At 40.9% G+C, this 23,417-nt stretch overlaps 2 protein-coding genes across 8 annotated transcripts in view; one reads left to right on the forward strand and one right to left on the reverse strand.

Annotated features, from left to right (window-relative positions):
• The window catches only part of JAK1 (Janus kinase 1), a 70,593-nt gene extending 64,430 nt beyond the window's left edge, over positions 1 to 6,163 (forward strand). For all 4 annotated transcript variants that reach the window (XM_077333456.1, XM_077333457.1, XM_077333454.1 and 1 more), the window contains exons 24-25: positions 2,959 to 3,069; positions 4,089 to 6,163. In XM_077333456.1, coding sequence (XP_077189571.1) covers positions 2,959 to 3,069; positions 4,089 to 4,190 — 213 coding nt within the window. In that variant the 3' untranslated portion in view covers positions 4,191 to 6,163. The remainder of the gene's footprint in view (positions 1 to 2,958; positions 3,070 to 4,088) is intronic.
• A 3,084-nt stretch (positions 6,164 to 9,247) lies between these two features.
• Positions 9,248 to 23,417, reverse strand: part of RAVER2 (ribonucleoprotein, PTB binding 2) — a 50,184-nt gene continuing 36,014 nt past the window's right edge. Inside the window, exons 7-14 of one of the 4 annotated variants that reach the window (XM_077333459.1) lie at positions 21,397 to 21,501; positions 20,974 to 21,083; positions 18,156 to 18,411; positions 16,003 to 16,114; positions 12,899 to 13,044; positions 11,824 to 11,910; positions 10,338 to 10,457; positions 9,250 to 9,767 (exon numbers count right to left, since the gene is read on the reverse strand). In XM_077333459.1, the coding sequence (XP_077189574.1) occupies positions 9,621 to 9,767; positions 10,338 to 10,457; positions 11,824 to 11,910; positions 12,899 to 13,044; positions 16,003 to 16,114; positions 18,156 to 18,411; positions 20,974 to 21,083; positions 21,397 to 21,501 (1,083 nt within the window). In that variant the 3' untranslated portion in view covers positions 9,250 to 9,620. Of the gene's footprint in view, positions 9,768 to 10,337; positions 10,458 to 11,823; positions 11,911 to 12,898; positions 13,045 to 16,002; positions 16,115 to 18,155; positions 18,412 to 20,973; positions 21,084 to 21,396; positions 21,502 to 23,417 lie in introns of all 4 variants that reach the window. The other 3 variants (XM_077333458.1, XM_077333461.1, XM_077333460.1) reach the window with 3 other exon arrangements.

Consider the following 23,417-nt stretch of genomic DNA (forward strand, 5'->3'; position numbering starts at 1 on the left):
AAACAAAATATAGCAACAGATATCTGATTGATACTTCCACATGACATTTTAAATCTTAAAACTGGTGCTTGTGTCTTTGGAAATACTTGTGTATCTTTGCTCTGAGCCTGACATTAGGAAAATAAAGCTTCCTGTCATGGTGAACCAGAAAGTGTTGCCCTCTCCCCCACTCCCACCAGACTGAGATAATCTGTGGCTCTTTATACCTAAGTCAAGAGCTTAAAAGAGTAGATGGTGAGGGGAGAGGGTTGCAAACTATTTTCTTGCTGCAACTTACATGTCAACTTTGTAGCACAACTGAACTTTCCCAGAAGTAGTCAAAACATTAGAGATAACATAGTTTTCTTTTTCTTAATAAAAGGAAATATAATGTAATATATCTTGTCAGAATTGGCCTCAGCTGATTCTCAGTTTCTACTTATTATTTTGATTTGTGTCTCCCTCATTTCTTGAATTATGGATCCTTTGTTTGTTTGTTTATTTATACATTTATATCCCACTGTTCCCAGTGAACTGACTTGCGGCAGGTCACAACAAACCCCAGTAAAAACGTACAATATAGTCCCATTAAAATACCCATTATTAAATCCCTGTGGCGGTGTCAGTTCAAAATCTAGCTATCAGGGACATCTTGAGTGCCAGCTCACCACCCACAGCGATGGTCGGCCAGTGGGGGAACTCTCCAAATTCTAGCTCTTCTCTTCCTCATCTGCCAGGGGGGTATCAGATGTTCCTGGTCTGGCCTCAACTATAGACCCAGCAGAAGAATTGCATCTTGCAGGCCCTGAGGAATGCTGGAAGCTCCTGCAGGGCCCTGAGCTCATCTGGGAGCTCATTCCACCAGGTCGGGGGGCATAGAGTGATTGGTGGGTCCCAGATCGTGACGGGCCTTGAAGGTTAAAACCAAAACCTTGAATCGAATCCAGGCTGCAACTGGCAGCCAGTGCAACTGTCTCAGGACTGGCTGGATATGGTCCCTCCAAGGTATTCCAGTGAGGACCCTCACAGCTGCATTGTACACCAGTTGCAATTTCTGGGTCATAGACAAGGGCAGCCCCATGTAGAACTAGTTACAGATGTCAATTCTGGAGGAGACCATCTCATGGATCACTGTGGTCAGATGCTCGGGAGACAGATAGGGTGCAATTAGTCTTGCCTGATGAAGATGGTAAAACGCTTGGTGGGCTACCTTAGTGACTTGGGCCTCCATGGATAGTGAGACATCCACAGTCACTCCCAAGTTTGAAGGTTAAAACCAAAATTTTATTGTCTTTTAGTAGGCATTATTAATTAAATTTTGTTTGATGCGGTATGGCTTAGCTGATATAGCACTATAAAATCAGAGTCCAGTAGCACTTTTAAGACCAACAAAGATTTATTCAGGGCGTGAGCTTTCGAGTGCAAGCATTCTTCGTCAGACTATGATCAACTTACATTGATAGGGAATATATAGCAAAAATCAATTCTGTTACATCAGTAGACTGTGTCACAACCAAATACAGCCAATGATAATCCTTTGCCAATTAGCCAATCAATCCCCTGGAATTTAGTGTAGTTTACAAAAGCACAAGGAGAGACCAAACTGCCTGTTATTTCTGGTAGGGCTTTGGAGGAGGAGCATGTCTCATGGCTTGTGCCACTCAGCGCTTCACACCCACTCAGGGCAGCTGTCCCGCCCCTGAGTGCCTCCTCCTCCAACCGGCTTGCTTGTCTGTCCAGCAGCCAGCCAATCGCCTTTTGTCCCCCACTCCTGACCACCCCCTCCTCCTTCCCTCCAAGGCTCAGAGGCTACAGATCCCTGCCGCATGAGAGCTGTCCCTGCAAGTGAGTTCCCTTCCTGGGGGCCTCCAGCCTGCAATCTTTCCAGGTTCTGGGGGGAGGGAGAGGCCATCGCAGAGTTCTTCCACTCCACCCTATCCCCAATCTAGCACCTGTTGTTTTCCTGGATGCAACAGTCTTGTCCCCTAGTGCTTTCATAACATAGAAAGATGGATCTGTAGCTATTACAATTGATCTCCAGATAACCAAGATCAATTCCACTAGAGAAAACGGCTAATTTGGGTGGTAGACATTCTATGGCAGGCCTTCTCAAGGCAGTTTGGACTCTCCTTGGGTTTTTGTAAACTACACTAAATTTCAGGGGATTGATTGGCTGTTTTGACAAAGCATTATCATTGGCACAGTCTACTGATGTAACAGAATTGATTTTTGCTATATATTTCCTGTCATTTAAGGAGATCATAGTCTGACGAAGAGTGCTTGCAGTCGTAAGCTCTGCTAAATCTTTGTTGGTCTTAAAGGTGCTACTGGACTCTGATTTTTTGGTGCGACTTCAGACCAACACAGCTACCCATTTGAGTCTATCCTGATATAGCACTGTAAAACTTCTACTTAACTTGTTTGTTGTCTACTTCTACAATCACTCAGCTTTGCTTCATTTGGATAGGGTTAAACTTACTTTATGGTCATTTGAATAAAGGGAATCCCTGAGTAATATGTTAGAGAATGAGGTGTTGAAATTTGCCAGTTCTTCTACTTAAGTGTGTTCACAATGAATTTAATTTCATTAAAATGTGAATCAAATGCATCACTTGTTTATTAATTTGTTAGTTTGATGTGAGTGGGAAGCTAAAACCCAAATCTGTAACCATTGCCACAGTTACCACAATTCCAGTTGATGCACTTTCACAATACTAGTTGATGACTCAGTTCAGTTTTCCTTTAATGATGGTAGCCATTGGAATGTGATGAAGATACCCCTGGGTCACATATACTTGACTTTCCACAGTATTTCTTCCAACATGGGTAGGGAGGTAGAGGTGGTGTCTGTACAGTTGGCCTTCTTTCCTGAAGGTATATACGCATGCCTCAATAGAGACAACTCCGCCCCCTAGGCATGCAGGGCACCCACTTTATTAACAGCCATGTTCATAATTTTGTCCTGTTGATAATTTTCAGGAATTCTTGAAACTGATTGGCCCAACTCAAGGCCAGATGACAGTCACACGGCTTGTGCGCATATTAACAGACGGCAAACGCTTGCCATGTCCAAAAAATTGCCCAGAAGAGGTAAGTTAGTTTGTTTTTTATCATCATCTGAACATTCTTTCTAGCAGCAGCCCAAAAGTGACAAAACAAAAACTGATTAACAAAATGATAAAACCACCTTGAGTTTTATCACATCATTCTTCCTTCACAATATCCTTACTACTACAACAACCCTATGAAGTAGGTTGGGAAAATACTTTGATAAACCCAAGAAGACCTGTTGAGCTTCCATGGTATAGCAGGATGTGAACCAGATGCTTCTATGACATTCCAACCCCTATGCCACCTTAAAGTGTAAAGATGTAGATGGGATCTAATCTGTAGAAACTTATACTGGAATAAAAGTCTGTTAGTCATAAGTTTGTCTAAACCTGTTCATTCTTTTCTGCAACTAATGACTCTTATTCTGAAATGATTAGTTTTATAAGATATCTGCATATTTCAGTAAAAGCAACATGTTTTTTGTGGCTTTTAAAGAATTTCATAACTTTTGGGCAATATGATCAACAATTCCATTAAATATAATTATAGTAAAACAGTACTTGTTTCATTCATAGTATGAATGGATTCCTTTGCATTTCTCAAGGTTTGATGTTTTCCATAATAGAGTCCATCCTTTCTGCTGGTCTAATTATGATGCAAAATAAAGCGTATTAGGATGAAATGCATTTCCATTCAGCTGTACCCTGTTGGACCTGACTTGGATCCCACAGGGCTCCAGCTGCGAAAGAGATAGTTGCAGAAAGCTGCACATGCCAACGAAAACTGCATATATTGACATTAGGGGGTGCTTCTGAGCTAGCTATACAGTACTGAATTTGGAATTATTAGGACAGTTTTTCTCTGGAGGCTGTTTCTGTATATATATGTAAATAAAAGACTGAGTAACTATTAGATAGTAATTCTGCATTAAGTCTTTGGCTGCTGATAGCACCGGGGAAAGTATTCCTTTACACACGGATTAAAAGTTTTGGTACTTTGTGTCTTAAAACAAACTAAATGCTGTTTTTAACAATTCTTTATTTCCCCTTTGTTGCTAGGTTAATCTGCTGATGAGGAAGTGTTGGGGATATGACCCAGGTGAACGGACAACCTTTCAAAATCTGATTCAAGGATTTGAAGTACTTATAAATAAAATGTAATACAACATTTTTTTCTACTGCTACCCACCTAAGTGTTTGAAAAGTATATATAAGACATTTTATTATTACCTATTGTAATTTGTATTTTGGTAATTTTTGTCCAAGGAGGTTTTTTTTTGTTTAACCAATGAGTTTAAAAATTTTGCTAAGCATTTTGCTTCTGCAAATACCTATGCTACTCTTATAGCTGTAATAGTTCCATATCTACAGATCTGAATGATTTGAAGAAATTTCCAGCACTGGTGATGGTGTCTTTAGAGCAGCATATTTTTTTAGGTATTTGCCTTAAACCAAGGGTTTTTAATTATTTGCTTGTATACAACTTGAGTCATTTTGGACTAATAAACCCAAAGAAGCCATCATAAATCATTGTAATATTGCTACACGGTGCATGTTATGTTACTATTACTTTCATATATTTTCTTTAGAAGACCAAGCAGAAGCATCTGTGTCAACATTTATGCAGGAACAATGCATGATTTTGTTTATACTAAGCTCTTCTGTTGTTTTCCATCTACTTTGAATGAAAGAACATATGGATGTCCAGATGCGTTCAGCAATACAATAATGATCCAAGACTTATGTTAATCCTCCCAGAAAATCATCATTATTTTAATGTTGTAGTTTGTTTACTTCCCTTAAAAGGGGAGGTTTGAGTAACTGCTAGACAAGAATGTAGCAGTGATCCCTTAGGTAGTGCCCTTGGAGTCCATTGTGCCTATCACTGGGTTTCCTAGTGCCCATTGGCTACTTCTATAAAGCTGCAGCAGCAGAAGAGTTGATTTTTATACCGCACTTTTCACTGCCCTTAGGACTCTCAGACCGGCTTACAATTGCCTCCCCTTCCTCTCCCAACAACAGACACCCTGTGAGGTGGGTGGGGCTGAGAGAGCTCGGACAGGGTTGCTGTCTGAGAACTGCTTTAACAGGACTATCACTAGCCCAAGGTAACCCAGCTGGCTGCATGCGGAAGAGCAGAAAATCAAACTTGGCTCACCAGATTAGAAGCTGCCACTCTTAACCACTACACATTGCAGGCTCCAATCCTGACTTTCCTCCAACTCATTGGAGCAGGCAGTGTGTTCATGAACCTTTGTGTCTGTATGGGTCAAGTGTTTCTCAAGCAAGTTTACCCAGACTTACTATGGAGATCAGTTCTGCTGAAGGAAATGGCTACTTTAGAGGGCAGACTATTATGGTATCAGCTCCCCACTGAATTCCCATCTTCTCTAGGTACTGCCTTTAAATCTCCTGGCCATCCCCAAACTGTTGTTGGCAATCCTAGCAGGGAGCCTACATTTATAAACAGCTGCCTCAATCATGGGAGGGATTCTTGTTGCAACCACCCAACATGTCATGATTAGCCTCAGCACCCCATGGTAGCTATTTGGTCATTGCTCAGTGCCTGTTGTCAGAATTCCAAAGTGCCCAGTGTTGAACCAGATTGTGCATCTCTGATATACAGCTTAAAGAAAATGCACATCATATTAAAAAGGACAATTTGTGCATTGTTGAGACTGTTGAAATGGTACAGGTGCTGTTGCCCTTAATCACCTTTGAAGTTGAGGTTGAATCCAGATATCTTCCAATCCCCAGTGACTGATCATCTTGGAGGATGGAGAAAATTCCATGTATATATTTTCCTGGAAGGACCATAATATATGCCTAATTGGAACATACTTGTATATGAAGTAGGCATTTACAGATCAAAAAAGATGATGGGCATTGTTGGTGATAATTGTTGAATTTAAATTGTGTTTTCCCCTTCACCTTTATCCTCAAGACTAATATTATTCTGAAGAACTGCTCAGAGTTTACAACAGTGTAATAGGCAATTATATAAACTACAAATTCAATTATTGAATCTTTGTCAGTTTAGAACCATCATGCACTATTGACGAATTCTTCTATGATTATGAACCATCTACATGCACTTTGTTATTCTTTATAAAATAAAAAAAATTTTATCAATGGATGCTTATACAGTATTTATCTGTGTGCTAGTAGCTGAATTATACTTTCACTAGGGACAAAGCCCATTGTATCCAGAAATACAATGGGCGCTAGAGCTTGGCGGTGGGAAGAGGAAGGGAAGGAGTTGTCCATGGGGCATGGGGTTGAATGTGTGTGTTGTGTGGGAGGTTGTGGTGACAAATGAGGGCATATGTGTGGAGATATGGGTGTCAAGAACCTGTGGTTTGGAATGTTTGTTGAGTATGGAAGAGGACTGACCTTTGGGAATTGTGGCATAGTGGTTAAAGATGAACTTTCCAGAGCCATGTCTTCAAGTATGTGAAGGGAAAATCAGACTGGAGACTTTTCTTAGGGGGAGATTACATGGCAACCAATTCCTCCCAGTTCTGTGTCATTTCCCTTCTTGCGTGAATTAGGCTATAGACACCGAAATGTCCCCCTGCCCTAATACACATGGGGTAGTCACAGTACATGGGTATCCACCCTGCTCCTTCGGTCTCCATTTTTTCACTGTTGATAAAATATTATGTGCCCGCATGCTTCTTTCATGGTTGCTCCTTAGAAGAACTGGATTTTGTACCCTGTTGTTTACTCCCCAAAGGAGTCTCAAAGTGGTTTACAAATACCTTTTCCCTTCCTCTCCCCACAACAGACAACCCATGAGGAATGTGGGGCTATGAGAGGTCTGAGAGAACTGGGAATGGGCTGCAGTGACCCAGAAGGCCTCAGATCTCAAAGCAGTTTCTAATCGTCTTCCCTTCCTCTCCCCATAGCAGACTCCCTGTGAGGGAAGTGGAGTAGAGACTCTCACATGGTAGCTGGCAACCCTAAGAGGAAGTCTCTCTGCACAGCAGTCTTTACCCTAGTAAGGTTTTTTATACTGGTTTTTTATTTGCCAAGCCAAGGTTGAAAAAGTCACTTCAGTTTCCATGTCTCCCCAGCCATTAACTAGTTCACTATTAACAGTTTCAGGCTGTAAATATTCTTTATTTAGATCTTCCTGCACTTTCCAGGCTCACAGAACTAATGCTGGTCTGTCTGTCTGCATCCCAGAATATAAATAATTGCTGGTAAGGGCTAGCCATAGTCCATAGCCCAGGAGCAAGACACCTGCACACTCCCTCCCAACTGCAGCCTGCAAGCCTCATAGTATCTATATCGCTGCTGATTTCTAGAATATAATGATCAGCTCTGCAGGCAAAAATGGCTCCTTCGAAGGTTGGACTCTGAGGCATTGTACAATTTTGAACTCCCACCTCCAAACCTCAAGGAATATTTCCAACACAGGGGTAGCCAATTTCCAGGTGGGGCCTGGAGAGCTCCTGGAATTACAGCTCATCTGCAGAGTATAAAGATTAGCTCCCTGATTTCTCTCCTCAGTCAGGGCCTGTCAGAGGCTCCTTCGCAGCAGGCCTGAAGAGAGGGGGGAGGGAGAGCACTCACTAGCCTCCTGCCAGCTCTGTCAGTGTTCTTAGGCAAAGGGAGAGAAGTTACAGTTGGACATGACAGGACAGCCCTGGGGCGAAAAGGGCTGGTGCAGCCTGTCCAAGGCTCTGTTCTCATCCCCCTTGGCAGCCCTACCAACCTCCTCTCCCTGCAGTGGTCAGGGGCAGACTGGCATCGATGTCTCCAGATTGCCCCTGGCTGGGCTGGCCCTGTCAGAACTTTGGCCCGATGATTGGGCTAAAGTCCTGAGTGGGCGTGACCTTTCTGAGGCAGGGCCCAATCGCACATCCCAATTGGGCCCTGCCTCTGACAGACCATGCGTACTCTCCGCCCACTTAGCGAAATATTATATAACAGCTCCCGCTGTTACAGCTGCCACAGTTAAGAACAGAAGTATTACAGGATCCTGAGAAGCATTAAACAAGGACTTGATGGTTCAAGTGGGAGTGGTGCTAATAGTCTAGGAGAGAATCCTTGTAGAATGAGCATCCTTTGAAAAGAAGTGTATATTTCTGCTCAAGCTGGTGCCTTAATCTCTTTTGCAAAATGGTTGGCTGCACCACTGATGGTACACACATCTACTACCCTTACTCCAGTTCCATGGTGCAATAACTGAGTCTCATCATCAATCTACTGTGCATGAACAGGCCTGCCATTGGAGAGGTCTTTACAGCTAAGAGGGGTGCTCTGCACCAAAATCTGGAATGTATTCCCACCCTAAGAAAGGAACTCTTAGTTCCTCTTTTGCCACCAAAGGAGGTGGTCTTTTTGGAGTCTCCAATCTTTTGCATTGGTAAGAAGTTGTTTTGCCTGGTTTGCAAGAATTGCTCTAGCTTTCTTCAGTGGAGCAGCATTGATATATGTAAATGTATCATAAAGTATCTTTTTAGTTTCTGCATGCTCCTACTCTGCAGATTTAGATATCTGCAGCCAGGGACCATGGGTAGCTAATAGTATATAGACAAGTGGGGATCCAAGATACAAAGGGGAAATCCCCCTATTACCTCTTATGGATGGGGGGCAGTAGATTCACTGGGGGAGATGAACCCAGTTGTGTCTTCTGCTGCTGCAGGGTCACAGAAGCTGCCAGAATACTTCCTGCACTGTGGCGAGGCCTGGCACTGCTGCCTGTTATCCATTGTCTCCAAGCTCAGCGCAGCTGTTGAGAGTTCTTTTCTACTATGGCTGGGCTGCAGCAAACCCAAGCACCTTGCAGCCAGGCCACAGCAACTCCCAGGTGCCTCCACTCCTGCAGCTGGGCTTGGTGTAGCTGCCAGCATGCTTTAATTCTGCTTTCATCAGGTAAGTGGGGTAAGGAGCCCATAATGTATTTCAGGGGGATTTAAACTCTCCTATGTATATGTGTTAAAATTTGGGATTTTTTTGTATACCTGAGATGCTCATAACAAATTTGAAGAGTGTAAAAATATTGCTATGAGTCTTGTACAGAGTAAGCAAAGTGAAGAATAATCCTCATTTTCATCAGTCATTTTATGCTGCTTTCCTTGCTTAAATGCTGTTCCTCAATAAATATAATGTAACACAATATTACCAGAGAGTCAATGCTGTAATCCAGCATGCAATTCCATGAAAATCCATAATGGAATACTAGCACTATCCAACATCAGAAGAAAAGATTAAACATTAATGCTTCAAAGAGTGAAAGGAAAAAAGCACACCAGCATAGTCGCTTTAAGGCCATAATTGCAACTTTATCAACATGGCAAGATTCATTCCCTATTGTTTTATTGCTTTGGGAGAGAAATTCTCAAGCCACAAAACTTCTGTTTATTTAAGAGCTTTATGGGAAGACTTGTCATTCACAATACAGAAATAGAGTGCAAATAACAGCTGGTAAACCCCCTCCCCCCTCCCAATGCACATCTTTACTTAGAAAAACTAGATTTCCTATATAGAACTTTAAAAAATATCTACAATACATACTAAAAGTTAAGAGTGTCATGGTACACAATAGTACAAACTGGCTTTAACACCAACCAACTTTTGAACTTAATAAACACGTTTTCTTTTAAGATACAATTCTGCATCATGTGCTCCTGAGCCTTGAGCATGTTGGCCTACATATTCCACTGGGCTGTCTCCTGGGGAGGCACTGAGGTATGAAGAGCTGCGCTTCTCATTTCTGATCGGTGCTATCTAAGAAGAAGGAAAGTCAAATATATAGAAGGCAAATTGTCATGACTTCTGACAGTGAACTCCAGCCTGTGCAAACATATCATACAATACACTCATTACTGTTTAAGATGCCATTGTGCTGGTAGCAGCAGACAAACAGGACTTTCCTGCTGGAAATTTTCATTCTTTTAAAATTAATGATGTTTGCTTCTTATGAAAATATACGGCACTGTTGAGCATGGCTGATATTCCTGATACTGATATAGTCTGTCCATGTGATATGATTATCCTGAATTCTTCCCATTTGTGGGGGAATGAGAAGCATCAACTATAAATTAAAACCTTAAGCAGTATAGTGTATTTTTGAACACTTGGTGGCGACACAGAACGTTAATCTAGTAGTGCATAGATCATATAGTGGAAAATGAGTGCTCATACCCCCTATCTTCACAATTATGTAGATTTTTAAAATTAGCAGATCCATCTTATCACATCACAATGAATAAATGTATTGATTTGCAGAATGATTCAAAGCAGTAGGAGCACTGTAATATATAAAGGTTGAAGTCTGAAGCATGTGCATATTCTTACCTTCAGAGGGCTTTGTGGTGTAACTGGCAAGAGGCCTGGATGGAAGGATCCTTGAGTGTAGTATGAGGGCATGACCTGTAAATAAGTGCTGTAGTCGCCATAAACACCAATTTCAGATTCCTAAATGGAGAGAATAGTCCATGATATGAAAAAAGAAACACCACAGGGCTTTTGCCAGCATCCTGCCAGCCACAGAGCCAAAATAATGACACAAATATTAATCGCAAGGGAGAAATGAATGGCCAGCAAAACAGAAGAACAACTAGGTTCATAGCCTATGGAAGGGGGCTTCTCAACTGGGGTCTTTTGGATACTAATTCAGAGACAATGGAGTTAAAAGCAATATGACCAATGCTAACATCAGTATGATGTGGCTTCAGCAAAAGTGTGCAAAACCTGTAAGTTTACTAGCTATAGAAGACGGCACCAACTCATCCCAGCCCAAAAACTGTGAACCAGCTATACTAGGCTAATAAATATTTGATTATTCCACTAGTACTGCAACATTCTGTGTTTTGATTATTAGAATTGCTCCTCTACATGCTATACATTTGTCAATTAGTATTGCCATTAGGTTCTGTAGAAAAGACAGCTTAGAAAGTGCCACATGTTCAGAGCAACTGAGTCATGCTTTTAGCTCAAGCCTAAAAACAGGTCTGTATGCAGTTTCTATTCAGGTGTTAATTTATTTAAAATATATATATTTAAAATATGTATATGCTTTTCTTCTTAACACCTTCATATCCAATAGTATAAAAAACAATTTCCTGGTTTTAGATCTGTTGTTTAAAAACTGCTTGCAAAGCTGTCTGGAATAGAAAGCCTCACCAGAAAGCCAGAACAGTAGGAGCCCTTCTGACCTCTCCTGGGTGGCTGTCCCATGAAAATATTAGTTTTCAGTGTCTACTATAAGGTGGCTCTGGCTGGACTTTCCAATATCCAGGGCTAGTAACTACAACCAACAAACAGCTGTTGCTAGCAAGTAACTCTGACCAGCACTGGCGATAAAGGACAGAAGAACTCCCTAATATGACTTATTTTAGAAGCAGTCTTTAAAACTATTATAAATACTGAGGTATGACAATAGAAGATTGTGCCTCAGTTTAAAAGCAGAAGTTGCCTCCCTTAAAACAGTAGAAATTTGACATTATGCATTATCAATACATAAAATCTCGGTAAATGGAAAATGCCAGGTTTTAAGGTTGTCACCTCTGGACTAGCATAAGATATTTTTTGGAATGACAAGGATAAACTTTATATTAGCATTTAGTGTGTGCAGTTATGCCATTTTGTCTCATCACAGTGCACAGGTGACATTTAGGAAGCTGAAAAATGCTTTCAAAAGAGCTTCCAGAGAGTGTTAATAGCAGCCTCACTTGCAATTAGTGTAACACATTGATTTACTTTTTCAAGAGCAACCATATATTGATATTCTGGCTATATTGTATGGATAGGCAGAGTAATGAAATACTAAGAAATGCCTTACCTCTGAGCCTTCAGTTTCTAATTCTCCTGCTCTAGCTTGAGCAGCATATGCCTGTGCGTACTGCTGATACCACTGCTGGACTGCTTCCTGTTAAGAGACAAGGTACTTTTGACCAGCAACTGGTGTCAGTAATCATGCCGCACAAGCTTTCCAAAATATGTGTGAATGGCACTTCACATATAGCCAAACAATTGTTTGATGCTACTTGAGTACTCCTTGGTTACATCATACTTCCCCTCTCCTCTTTTATGCACTGGTTCAATTAGTTATTTTCTTTACAGTGTAAAATTAATATTTGTAGGTCATCTTGGCCAGAAAACTAAAGTCCTATATAGAATGACAATATGTGGTTTGAAGTTGGCTCACAATTCTCATTTGGAAGGGAACAAACCAAATTATCTTAATCCTGCCGGGCTGAACAGAAAAAGAGACACAGATTTGGTAAGGAGATGCTTTTTTCCAAGCCAGCTTTTAGCTAACTCACTTTCTGGAGACACCACTATATGGGATCAAAACGCAGATACATATTAAAGTCATAAAGAACCTACCTAGTTTATTCCAGGCAACTGTAAGTGAACAATTCTCAGGGTAAGCATAGACAACTTGGGTTCTTGGTGACTACCACTGACTGTATAATTTTTCCCATTACCTTATACCTAGCAACATCTTACTCATATTCTGCCAAACAGTTGTATCCTCATAAATTTGCTGTAGCTGAGATGACTTGTGACTGACACAGCTACAACTGAAGTGGCAGGGAAGAGCGGCTAGCCAATGTCCCAGTAGTGGAGCTGATGCAGAAACAGTGTGGAAAAGGCAAACCAGAAGTGTGTTGCAGGGATGGGAATGGCAGAAACAGAAATTTCACACCCTTGTCATTCCTTGCAGGCCCCTATCGGTTTTAATCCTGCATAGTACTTTGATGATGAAGTTTTAAAAAAATCTAAAGCAATACCGTATGCTTTGAGGCATAAAAACATATAAAACTAGACTAAGCAATACCCTTAAGACAAACGGTGGACCAAACAGAGCGTGCAACCACCAGCTGCTGTCAAAGTGCGTATGAGTCACATACCTGTGTGTAATCCCCATATTGTGGTGAATAGTTAAAGTAGTTTTCCACTGCTTGTTGTGATGTGGTTTCCTGAGCAGCTGCTGTGTCCAGCAAGGTATTTGGAAGGCCAGCATACTGCTTACTGCTACTGGTTTTGCTGGCAATTGCTGCTCAAAGAAAAAATGTAAACACTTAATTAGTTATAATTGTGTAAGAATAAGAAGCAGATGTGGAATCAGAATGATGCATTAATGGCTCATTGTATGCCATCACTCCAGAGTACACGTACAAACAGAACAAAGTCAGGCTAGAGAATTCAAACCCTGAATCAAGCCCTTGCACTCTGTACTCCCTTTTGGGGTTGAAGCAACCCACTATTCATTACATTCGGGTTCTAAAGCAATATTACAGGAGATCCAGTTTTGCTGCCTAACAACTAGAAACACATGTATCTCAATTTAATGAATAGATGAACATGAGATCTGGCAATACCAGGCTTGGATTTAGAAGGGGATGTGACAGGCAACCTTCAAAGTAGGTCAACAGTTCTGCTGTATTTTGTCCTTCTACTAGTATTTCGTCTTGATAAACACTGTTGTGTCAGAAGTACTACCGCTTCAGAGATGAGGATCTGCCTGAAATGGATTACTGGACTCAAATTTAAATTAATATTTGCTACCAGTAAGCATGAAAAGTAACGTATGGTAGACAACAGCAGTTATTTCACAGCAAGTTTGTGATAGCAGTAGCAAAGGGGTTGGATGGAATTACATATTATCTCAGCAAATCCACTTCCAAACCCCTTCGAAAGAAACATGGAAGTGGGTCAGAAGGGCATTTGAAATAAAGGAACTGATAAGCGAGAGGAAGAGGAAGTAGAGATGTTTTTTATAACCCACATCCAGAGGAGTCTCAAAGCGGCTTACAGTCGCCTTCCCTTCCTCTCCCCACAACAGACACCCTGTGAGGTAGGTGAGGATTAGAGAGCTCTGACAAGACTGCTCTGTGAGAATAGCCCTAACAAATCTATGACTAGCCCAAGGTCACCCAGCTGGCTGCATGTGGAGGAGTGGAGAATCAAATCCAATCCTCCAGATTAGAAGCCACCACTTTTAACCACTACATCAAGCAGGAAAGATGTAAATGTTTCCACTAATCTTCTTTCAGAGCCCTTTTACTGTTTCATCTTTAAGTGGGTTTGCTTCTGATCATAAAGCTAGTCTGCTGAAAAACCAGTTAAGATGGCTGAAGGAAGCAGTGGTTGTGAAATTTAATAATAATAATAACAACAACAACAATAATAATAAATAGATCAGTGGCTGAAGGCATGGGTTTCCGCTGCTTGAGTGTTAAAGGGAAACTTAAGCTGGGAATCTCAGTAGCTCAGTGTAGGTCTCCTCTTTGCACTTCCCTGAAGTTATAAAGTGAGGTGTTACTATTGCAGAGTGTGAAAGAATTACACCTTTGGTTAAAAAATTGCTTTAGACAGATTATATGTTCGAACTGTTCAGACAGGCAAATGCAGCAGGTAAGCATAAGGGTTTGGGGGATATTTAGTCCATAGTGAAAGAACTGATCTCTCTCAAAACTAAATCAGGGATTATTATTTGCACAACATTCTGTTCAAACAGAATCAATAGAATAGGGTCCTTGTGTTTTGTAGCACATACTAGAATAGGGTAGGATGTTAGTGGAAACTGCCACCAAGTCACAGCTAATTTATCATGACCCTGTAAGGTTGTCAAGGCCACAGATATTCAGAGTTGATTTCCATTGCCTGCCTTTGCATAATGACCTGGGACTTCCTTGGTGGTAGACTGATTTAGCTTCCAAGATCTGAAAAGATTGAGTTTGCTGGGGTAAATAAATGTGTTCCTTTGGTTAGTTATAAATAAGTATCTCAGATATATTATGAGTTGGACACAAAGTTTGATTTCCATTAACAGAAGTCAGCAGAAACAAACTTCTGTGAGCTGATGTTTTATTTTGTTGTTGCACCATGAGGACATGTATATTAGAACATGTAATTTATCATATCAATAAATTTATATTTATTGTAAGGTTTCAATTCTGTGTTATGGTTTTAATAATAGCATCAAAGCCCATTTTTTATAAATGGGCCTTGAAGGGGGCGGAACGGGTAAGGGAAAGGGCAATGGGGAAGAGCCCCCCATAGGGAGGTGACCATATGAGCATGGTGTTCCCTGCCAGAGGACTCGCCATCAGGAGAGCTGGCCCTCAGGCCACGAAGGTGTCTCGGCACACCTGCCATGTGGCAAGAGACCGCAGAGGGCCACGTGGCAGCAGAAAGCTGGCCGGCTCCACTGCTCGCAGCAGCCAGAAAGCCGCGCCTTGGCTTGTAAAAGCCTATCGATGCATGTGGGATGTGGCGACAGGGATGCATGGGCCAAGGGAAGCCCCCCCCATTGGCGCGGGTAGTCAGAGAGCTGCCCCTTGGGGCATGAAGTTCTGTCGCCGCGGCCAAGACGCGGCGAGAGGCCCTCACAGCCCAAGAGGCAACTGAAAGGTTCCCTCCCCCCCCCCCCGCACAGTTGGTGTGAGCTGAAGAGCTGGGTGCCGCTGGCCGAGAAGGAGCCATGTCTGCGAGACAAAGTGGAGGCACCACCCCATGGCCAGGTCTAACCATGCACGCTGGTGCTGCCACCGCTGTTTGGAGTCCATAGATTCCCCCAATTCCCCTCTTCAGTGAGTGAGAGAATCTGGCTAACAGCCTTCCCGGCTGGGTTCTGCCTCTTCCTGCTCTCTCCTTCCCTAAGGTTTTAAGACGCTGCTTTATGGGCTTAGCACAGGTCCCAAGAGACCCCAGCTTCTGCCCTCCTCTGGATTGAACCTCACCTCCCTTCTGAGGCATGTACCAGGCTGCCCAGGCTCTGAGTGCTTGGACAAGGCTGTTCCCCATCAGCATCTTCTCTGGAGCAGCTGACTGAAGGGGTGGGGCCACCATGCCCAGACACACTACATTATTTCTACTGAAAATACTTTTTAAAATTGTTATGCATATGTAATGCTATCATCAGTACTTGCAAGTATGTGAATTACTTTCTGCGCTCACCTCTAAAGTAATTCCACAAGCAGCTTAATAAACATGTTTGCTTGTTGCTTACCTGAAAGACAAACAGAAGGCAGCACACTTGCCAAGTTCAGGTAGGGATTAGTGCTAAGATGGATTTCTTTGGGGGGATCTCCCAGCAGAGAGGTCTGTTTTTTTGAGGAACTCTAAAAAAGAGAGAGATAAGTAAAAAACAAAACAAATACCCTTCCGCCTACAAGCAGAAAGGAGGGGCAAAATCTATATAATGTAATATTGTTGCAGGCCAAAGGGTGCAGAAATTCTTCTAATATCCACTGAAATTAAACACCTATTACAGATTTTCACTCTTCTAGCTGAATCATCTCTACATTTAGTTTGAAGTTATTTAGAAATAGGGATAGGCACAAACAAGAAATGTCTTTTTGCTTTGGGGTTTGAGGTGTTCCCAAACTGATCTAAGGAAGCAAAAAGTGGAGGGGAGCAAAACTGATCCCTGAAACAGCTTGTAGCCATTTCAGCCTCACAGTCTAGTATGCATGCCTGTCCACTGTGAGGCCACAATGGCTGTCAGCCATTTAAAACCTCCATTTCACTTCTTGCTGTTTGAAAACAACAGAGGGTTTAAATGGCTCTAACCCAACTGGACAAATTCATGATGGATTTAAGATCATGCCCATCCTTACTTAGATGCAACATAGTAACTACCCTTCCAGATTGAGCACAGAGAGAGAGAGAGAGAGAGAGAGAGAGAGAGAGAGAGAGAGAGAGAAAACACAACCCCCCCTTTTTTGTGTGTGTTTGACCATTTGCTGAGCTCTTGTGAAATCAAAGTTGAAGAAATAGTTTTGTTTGCACCACTGGCAGATATGTTAGGTATCATGGAATGCTTGTAATATTCTAGCTGCTTGCAATCTAAATTATCAGTACAAAAGCTCAAGGAAAGTAAGGTCTAACCATAAAGAAATAGTGCAACATGTGGCTAGAGTAAATGTACAGTATGGAGGGGAGAGAATAAAAAATGGATACCAAGAAGCCATTACAATCAAAAGAAGTCTCTGAATGTTCACAGGATTCCACGTTTTCAGTTGGAGGAAAAATTGTAATTATTCCTCACATTCCAAATAAAATAAAAATAGACTCAAAGGCTTGTAGTTCAGGTTTATACTATCACATAAACCAGTGAGAAGTATAGTGCACCTAGTATTTGTACTGCAAATGACCATCCACACTTAATTTATGATAAATACGGGTATTTTAGTGACTGAAATATTTATGTTTCAACAGAGAAATACATTTTCTCCCAAATCAGAAAGATCTTTTCAGTCACATACCACTTGATTCGATTAAAGTAATGTCGGTTTCAAATGTGCGTTAAGTGGGAAGCCCAATTCACATTCATTACAATTAATGTAAGTGCAAAAGTAATGCATAACACTGGTCAAAGTGGGTCTGGAAGTTCACTGTGAAAGTGCTAAGGATCCCATGGCCTGGTCACAATCCCTCAACTGGAGTTTAGACAGCTCTTTGATTACATCTACACAAAACAAATGAAGTCATTGCTGCATAACAAAATAAAATAAAACGGAAAAAAGAATAATAACGAGTGCAAAATGTTCTCTGTCGATTCTGGATATAGATTCTGTAATGGTAATGTTATCTGTAGATTCTGGCCTTTGAAAGTTATAGGTGTGTCTGTTCCTACAGCTCAGAACCAAATGAGTTTTAAAATGCCCGGCATGGTAAAATGGAACATTTACTTTAGTGGATGGGTGGGTCATGTTATGGCAGTACTAAAATATTCCCATGGCTTACAGTTTGTTTCCAGGTACAATTCAAATATGTTGGCATTGATCTCAGTGCTTGGGACTAGGGTAACTATTTCTATATGAACCTTCCCATGGCTTCTGCCAAAGCCCTATTCTAGGAGAACCAGGGTAGAGAAGCTAGGGCCTTTTCTGTGGTGAAATTCTACTTGTGTTATATTTTAGGCAATGCATACCCATTTTTATTCTCTTTATTTTAATCAGTTTTCTTTAAGTTCTTGCTGCTTTTAACTCTGTCATTGCTGCTTTGCATTCTTAAAGGATATGTTGTTCTTAAGTGGATAGACACCATAAAACAAACAAAATTAAGATATTGCACCAAAGTATTTCCTGTACTCTTTTAACATACAACATTCAGGAACTGCAATAGTGAAAAGCAAAACATTAGATGTGGTCATCTTACCCCCAAACTTGAGTCAATGCTTTTTGGCTGGCTTTGTTGCTTGTAATGTCCAGCCCGTTGGGCTCCAGCAGGGAGGTTTGTCAAACTCTGTAGATAAGCCTGTGACCCTTCTGCCAGTCCGCCTGCTAATGACAGAGTCTCCTGTGTATTATTAGGCCTTTGGATTGTTTGCCCAACTACATGCTGATTTGGGAAAAATGGCAGCATGCCAATCCCTGGTGCAATTGGCGTTTGAGCTGGAGTTCGACTTGATACTGTACAATTAACCATAAAGGGGGGAATCGTTAGGTAAGAATTATTAGGACAATCTAAGTAAAATCATTCTACAGTTCTAAGGGACCAAACAGTTCAGCAATGGACAGGAGAAAAAGTAAAAACCCTGCCTAACAGCTACCTTTCAAAAGGGTGGTTCAAGTTTTACAGGAAAATAGTAAACCAGCTTGGTGGAGTGGTTAGGAGTGCGGACTTCTAATCTGGTGAGCTGGGTAAGAATCCACGCTCCCCCACATGCAACCACCTGGGTGACCTTGGGCTCGCCACGACACTGAAAAAACTGTTCTGACCGAGCAGTGATATCAGGGCTCTCTCAGCCTCACCCACCCCACAGGGTGTCTGTTGTGGGGAGAGGAAAGGGAAGGTGACTGTAAGCCGCTTTGAGCCTCCTTCAGGTAGAGAAAAGCGGCATATAAGAACCAACTCTTCTTCCTAATTTTCTCATTTCATATAGAAATCAAGTAAACAAACACAGTGCAGAGATGGGAGGTCTGAACTCCAGAAACTGTTAAGCAGTCTAGTTATAAAATGGCCAGCACACATTTTAACCTTTCTAGTTATCTGGCCAAAGCAATACAAAGATCATTAAAATAAAAATTATACAATTTAAACAATTTATACTTAAATATCAAAAAGGCTGAACTATCATAGTCTAGACCTGCTAACAGAGAAGACCAGTTCTTATCTGCGCTGTCTTCCAAACTTCAGTAGTTATTCCATACTGGTAGTATATCTTCTCAACAAGAAAACTGATAATGCTGTGAGCTTATGACATTTTCTTGTACTTTTTTCCCTTTAAAACACATCAACTATCAGAAAAAAATTTGCATAGATGTCCAATTCTATAAGTTTGTCCAGACGATTTGGCACTTCCACCTGCTATTTAATTTTGTCTTGCTCATTGCAAAACATCCATATATGGTAGAAAAAGAATAGCAACGAAAAATCCCTGCTAGAGGTTGGTTGAACTGGGTCCAACAAGGCAGTCTGCATTATGTAAGTGGCCAGTTTTAGGAGCTCAAACAATAAAGTGCCTAAGAGAAAAGCAATCCATTAGATTACTAACTGCCATACATAAGGGACCTGTTCTATTACTTTAGCCAAGTCATCCATTCTTACCACTGTACCTCAAACACACTTATTTCTAGCCTTTTTGGCTTAATCTAAGTAGCTCATTTTACATCAACAATAAAATGGAAGCAAGTAAGTTAAAGAAAAAACTAGCATTTGAAAAGCTTATCATTATTAAACATAATAAAGCTCAAGTTGACAACACACTCCCTACCTAATTGGCCCTCCCTGGGGCATGCCACAGTTAGAGAGAGCAATCTGCCAATGAGGGCCAATCAGTTCAAATTGCATTCTGCCAGTTAGAGGCAATCAGCTCAAATTGCACTCTGCCAATAAAGGTCAATCAGCTCAAATTGCATGCTGACAATTTACTCCCTACCTGATTGGCTCCCTCAGAAATATGCCCCCAATAAGAAGATGGCCCTCAGCCAGAAGTGCCCATCCCTGGTAGTTTAGCCCCAATCAGGAGGGACTCTCAGCCAGGAAAGGTTGATAAGGGGTTAGCTCTCCAACTTCCTGCCAGGTTAGAAGTTTACTGGGTGGAAGAGGAGGCAGCCAGTAAGTAGCCCTGGCCTCTTTCAGTGGGTGGACATGGGGGAGGTGAGTGAGCTGCCTCCTGATATAGCCCCTGCATGTCTTCTGAAAGGGGAAAGTGTGAGGCCCAGAAACAGCCCCCTGCTGGCCCTCTGTGACACAGGGCAGCCAGGAAAAGCCTCTGCCCTGGGAATATTTACTCATGAGTTAGTCATATGAGGTTTGCAATTTATTATCTGAGAAGTGAGGAATGCTTTGGGGCTAACCATCACAGGCAATTGCAGCAGGGAAAATAATGCTGATGTGGGTGGGGCTGGGAAGATGTAGACTTTCCTTTTTGATATGTGTCCTATCTTGGTCTTACTGCAATCTTTCCAAGAACATCACAACAAAGCAAATTTGAGGTCAATGGCATGGAAGATGGGGAGACTTTAGATGGAGCAAGGAAGCACCATGAGGACATGTGGAGGGGGGAGACACTGTTTCCCAGTAGCACCTTCCCAGTAGAGGGTTTGTCTCTAGTTAGATATAATGACATGCTAAATAGATTGGATCTGGTAATCTGTTGGCACAAGGATTAAGGTTTTTTGCTGCATCTTCTTTACTTACAGTCCTTCCTAGCCTGGGAAAAGTTGACTTGAGCCCTTGGAGCTCATACACCTTGGAGCTGCACTGAGGAGGAGGAGAACTGCTCTCTTCTTATATAATATTTAACTTTATCCTGTGAAAGATCTGCTTCATTACTGTCATTTTGTTGCCCACAGCAAGCCAACCAATAGCGCAGTCATCAAAAATTCCTTTCATTAAAATACTTTTAAAACACATTTTGGTTAAGATTACAGGGGCTGTTATGAAACAGATCCTACCTCTTAATTATAGGTAAACTAATCAGCAAAAAGCATATATGTTACTGTAATAAGGTATAAAATACAACTTGCAGTTGGGTGTTTCTCCATGGCTCCCAACATCTGCGCTCACTGGGGGTACAGTACCCATTCCTATCATTGTCTGAAGAAGCACGGCTGGAGGCTCTCCAAGTAAACCTGGTTTCTGTAAATGCAGAATGCAGATTATTTCTTTTAATACAGTGCTAGAAAACAAAGAACAGAAGGAAATATGTGTTGAACCTACAGATCCCTCAGTGAAAAGGTACTCATGGATCTGCCACACTTCCACCCTGATTGATTTAACAGTGTTGCCAGACCCATATGAAGACCCATGATACTTGCATAAGTGGGTCTCATCCACCCCAATGATTATATGCACAAGGAAGTACAGATTAAGAAGAAGAAATTTCTATGTTTAATTTCCTTTTAGTATACAGAATAAAAAATTATTAGTACAAGGCTATGGTTCAACTCACACTATTTGTTTGAATATTCTCAGTTTTCGCTAGCTGTTGTTGCACCAACTGTAGATGCGGGAGGTTCTGTAGCAGCAAATTAGATGCATTTCCAACAGCTGCCCCCTATTAATTGGAGATGGGATGGGGGAGTAATATGGAAAATGAAAGAATTCAATATTAGCAATTGTTAAATTGAATGGGCAATATATAATTATCACAGAAATGCAGCAGAGGAAGAATTCCTTTCCTGCGGACATATCCTTGCACCCCAAATATGCAGAGCTCTTTCCGTTATGAAGATTTCGGAAAGAGATTTATAAGAAGACTACTAATTGGCACAAGTTGCTACCTATCTATTATTGAAGGGCAGCCCTTTAGGCAGGAAGCTTGTTGAAACTGTTGTGTAAAAAGACCAAGACTATTTAATGAAGGCAGGTTATGAGGCTGAGTAAGAAGGGCCTTTATGTCAATAACCTGACAACATACCTTTTCAAAAAGAAAAATATTCAACTTGTAGAATATGAAAGACTTGATTTATTCTGCGCCCATAGAAACCAAAACAAAGAATATGTTTCCCAATGAAGAAATGTAAAATAGTTTCATATCCATTCTCCTGTTACACTACTAAGTATCTTGTTCTATACTGAGATGGCAATTGTACATCTTATGATCCAATTCTGTTTATTATTTCTTAGAAGTAAACTGCAGTGGGTCTCACCAGTTTTGGATAATCCCAGTGGATGCTTTTGAAACTGGAGGGTTAGTGCCCTACTGGTCCAAGAGACTCATAAAAAAATTTGCATAGCCCTGACTGACGCAAGAAGAGGCATAAATTAACCAGCTTGGATGACTTTCTCCACTGAAGGAGAACTTCCTGTTAAATGGCCAGTCTGCTCCTGGTATCTTTTGCTTTTTAAAAAATTCTAGCATGCCATTGTTTATTACTAGAATCACAGCATGATACCAGACCTTTACTTTGGCATTTAGACAACATTGTTGTGATCACAGAAGGCTAGAGTTCCTTAAGCCCTTTTAATTTTGTTTATAGGAAAATATGTTTGGGTCCTTGTTAACTGCATAAGTTCAATACATATTCTTTAGATAAAAGTACAAGAAATTTTAAAAAGCGATGCAAATTTGTGAATTAGTAATTTTTCAAAGATTAATTGAGAGAAGATTTTCATTGTATGCTTTTCCTTAGGTTATTCATTACAATCTCTTGATTTGGTGCTCAGCACCTTTGAATTGTTTATAATAAATAAGTGAACAAAATAACCACATGAAATAATTTCTGTCTCTGTGGCAGTAAAATCCAGCATTTGGGTTATATTTATGAAAACATGACCTTTAAAGCACAAAGGTTGCAAAGGAGAAATGCCACCTTGTTTTGTTTGAGCATATATAAACCAAGTTAAGCCTCATTAATCATGATCTTGCTATGGACGTCATGCTCCTCTTCCTCTGTTACTTTACTGTTGTAAAATGCATCCCTGCTGCCTTCGAAGGAAGTACATAGTTGGCAAGAGAGAGAAAACCACTATAAATACATATCAGGAGAAATGTTGCTTCTGTAATTTAAAACAGATGCAAACATGTTTTTCCAGTAACATTTTATAAGAAAAAGAACTTATTGTGTCATACACCAGAGATTTACGTAGTAAAATTATCTTCTGAAGACATGAAGAACCTTAGTATTTCCAATTTTTTAAATGTAGACTGGTGACCCAACAGATATTCCTGATTACCACTTTTTATATCTATTAATATTTTTATGTTTTACAGGAAAAATTAATAAATGTTATCATACTTCCAATAAAATGCAACAAGGTTTGCAATCCTTCCACTGTACTTCAGTAGTTGATTATTATAACAAGCTGAATAGAATTTAATGGGATACATTGTATTTGTTTTCTTTTTATCTATACTAAGGCTTTGGGAATAAGATATTTTATAAATTAAAGCTCATGATTTGATTACCTCAGTGCTCAAAAATTAGAAATAATGCATTGAGCAGGATCCTCCGTCCATATTCAGATCAG

This window comes from Paroedura picta, chromosome 4 (genome assembly GCF_049243985.1).
Source record: "Paroedura picta isolate Pp20150507F chromosome 4, Ppicta_v3.0, whole genome shotgun sequence".
Classification (NCBI taxonomy): domain Eukaryota; kingdom Metazoa; phylum Chordata; class Lepidosauria; order Squamata; family Gekkonidae; genus Paroedura; species Paroedura picta.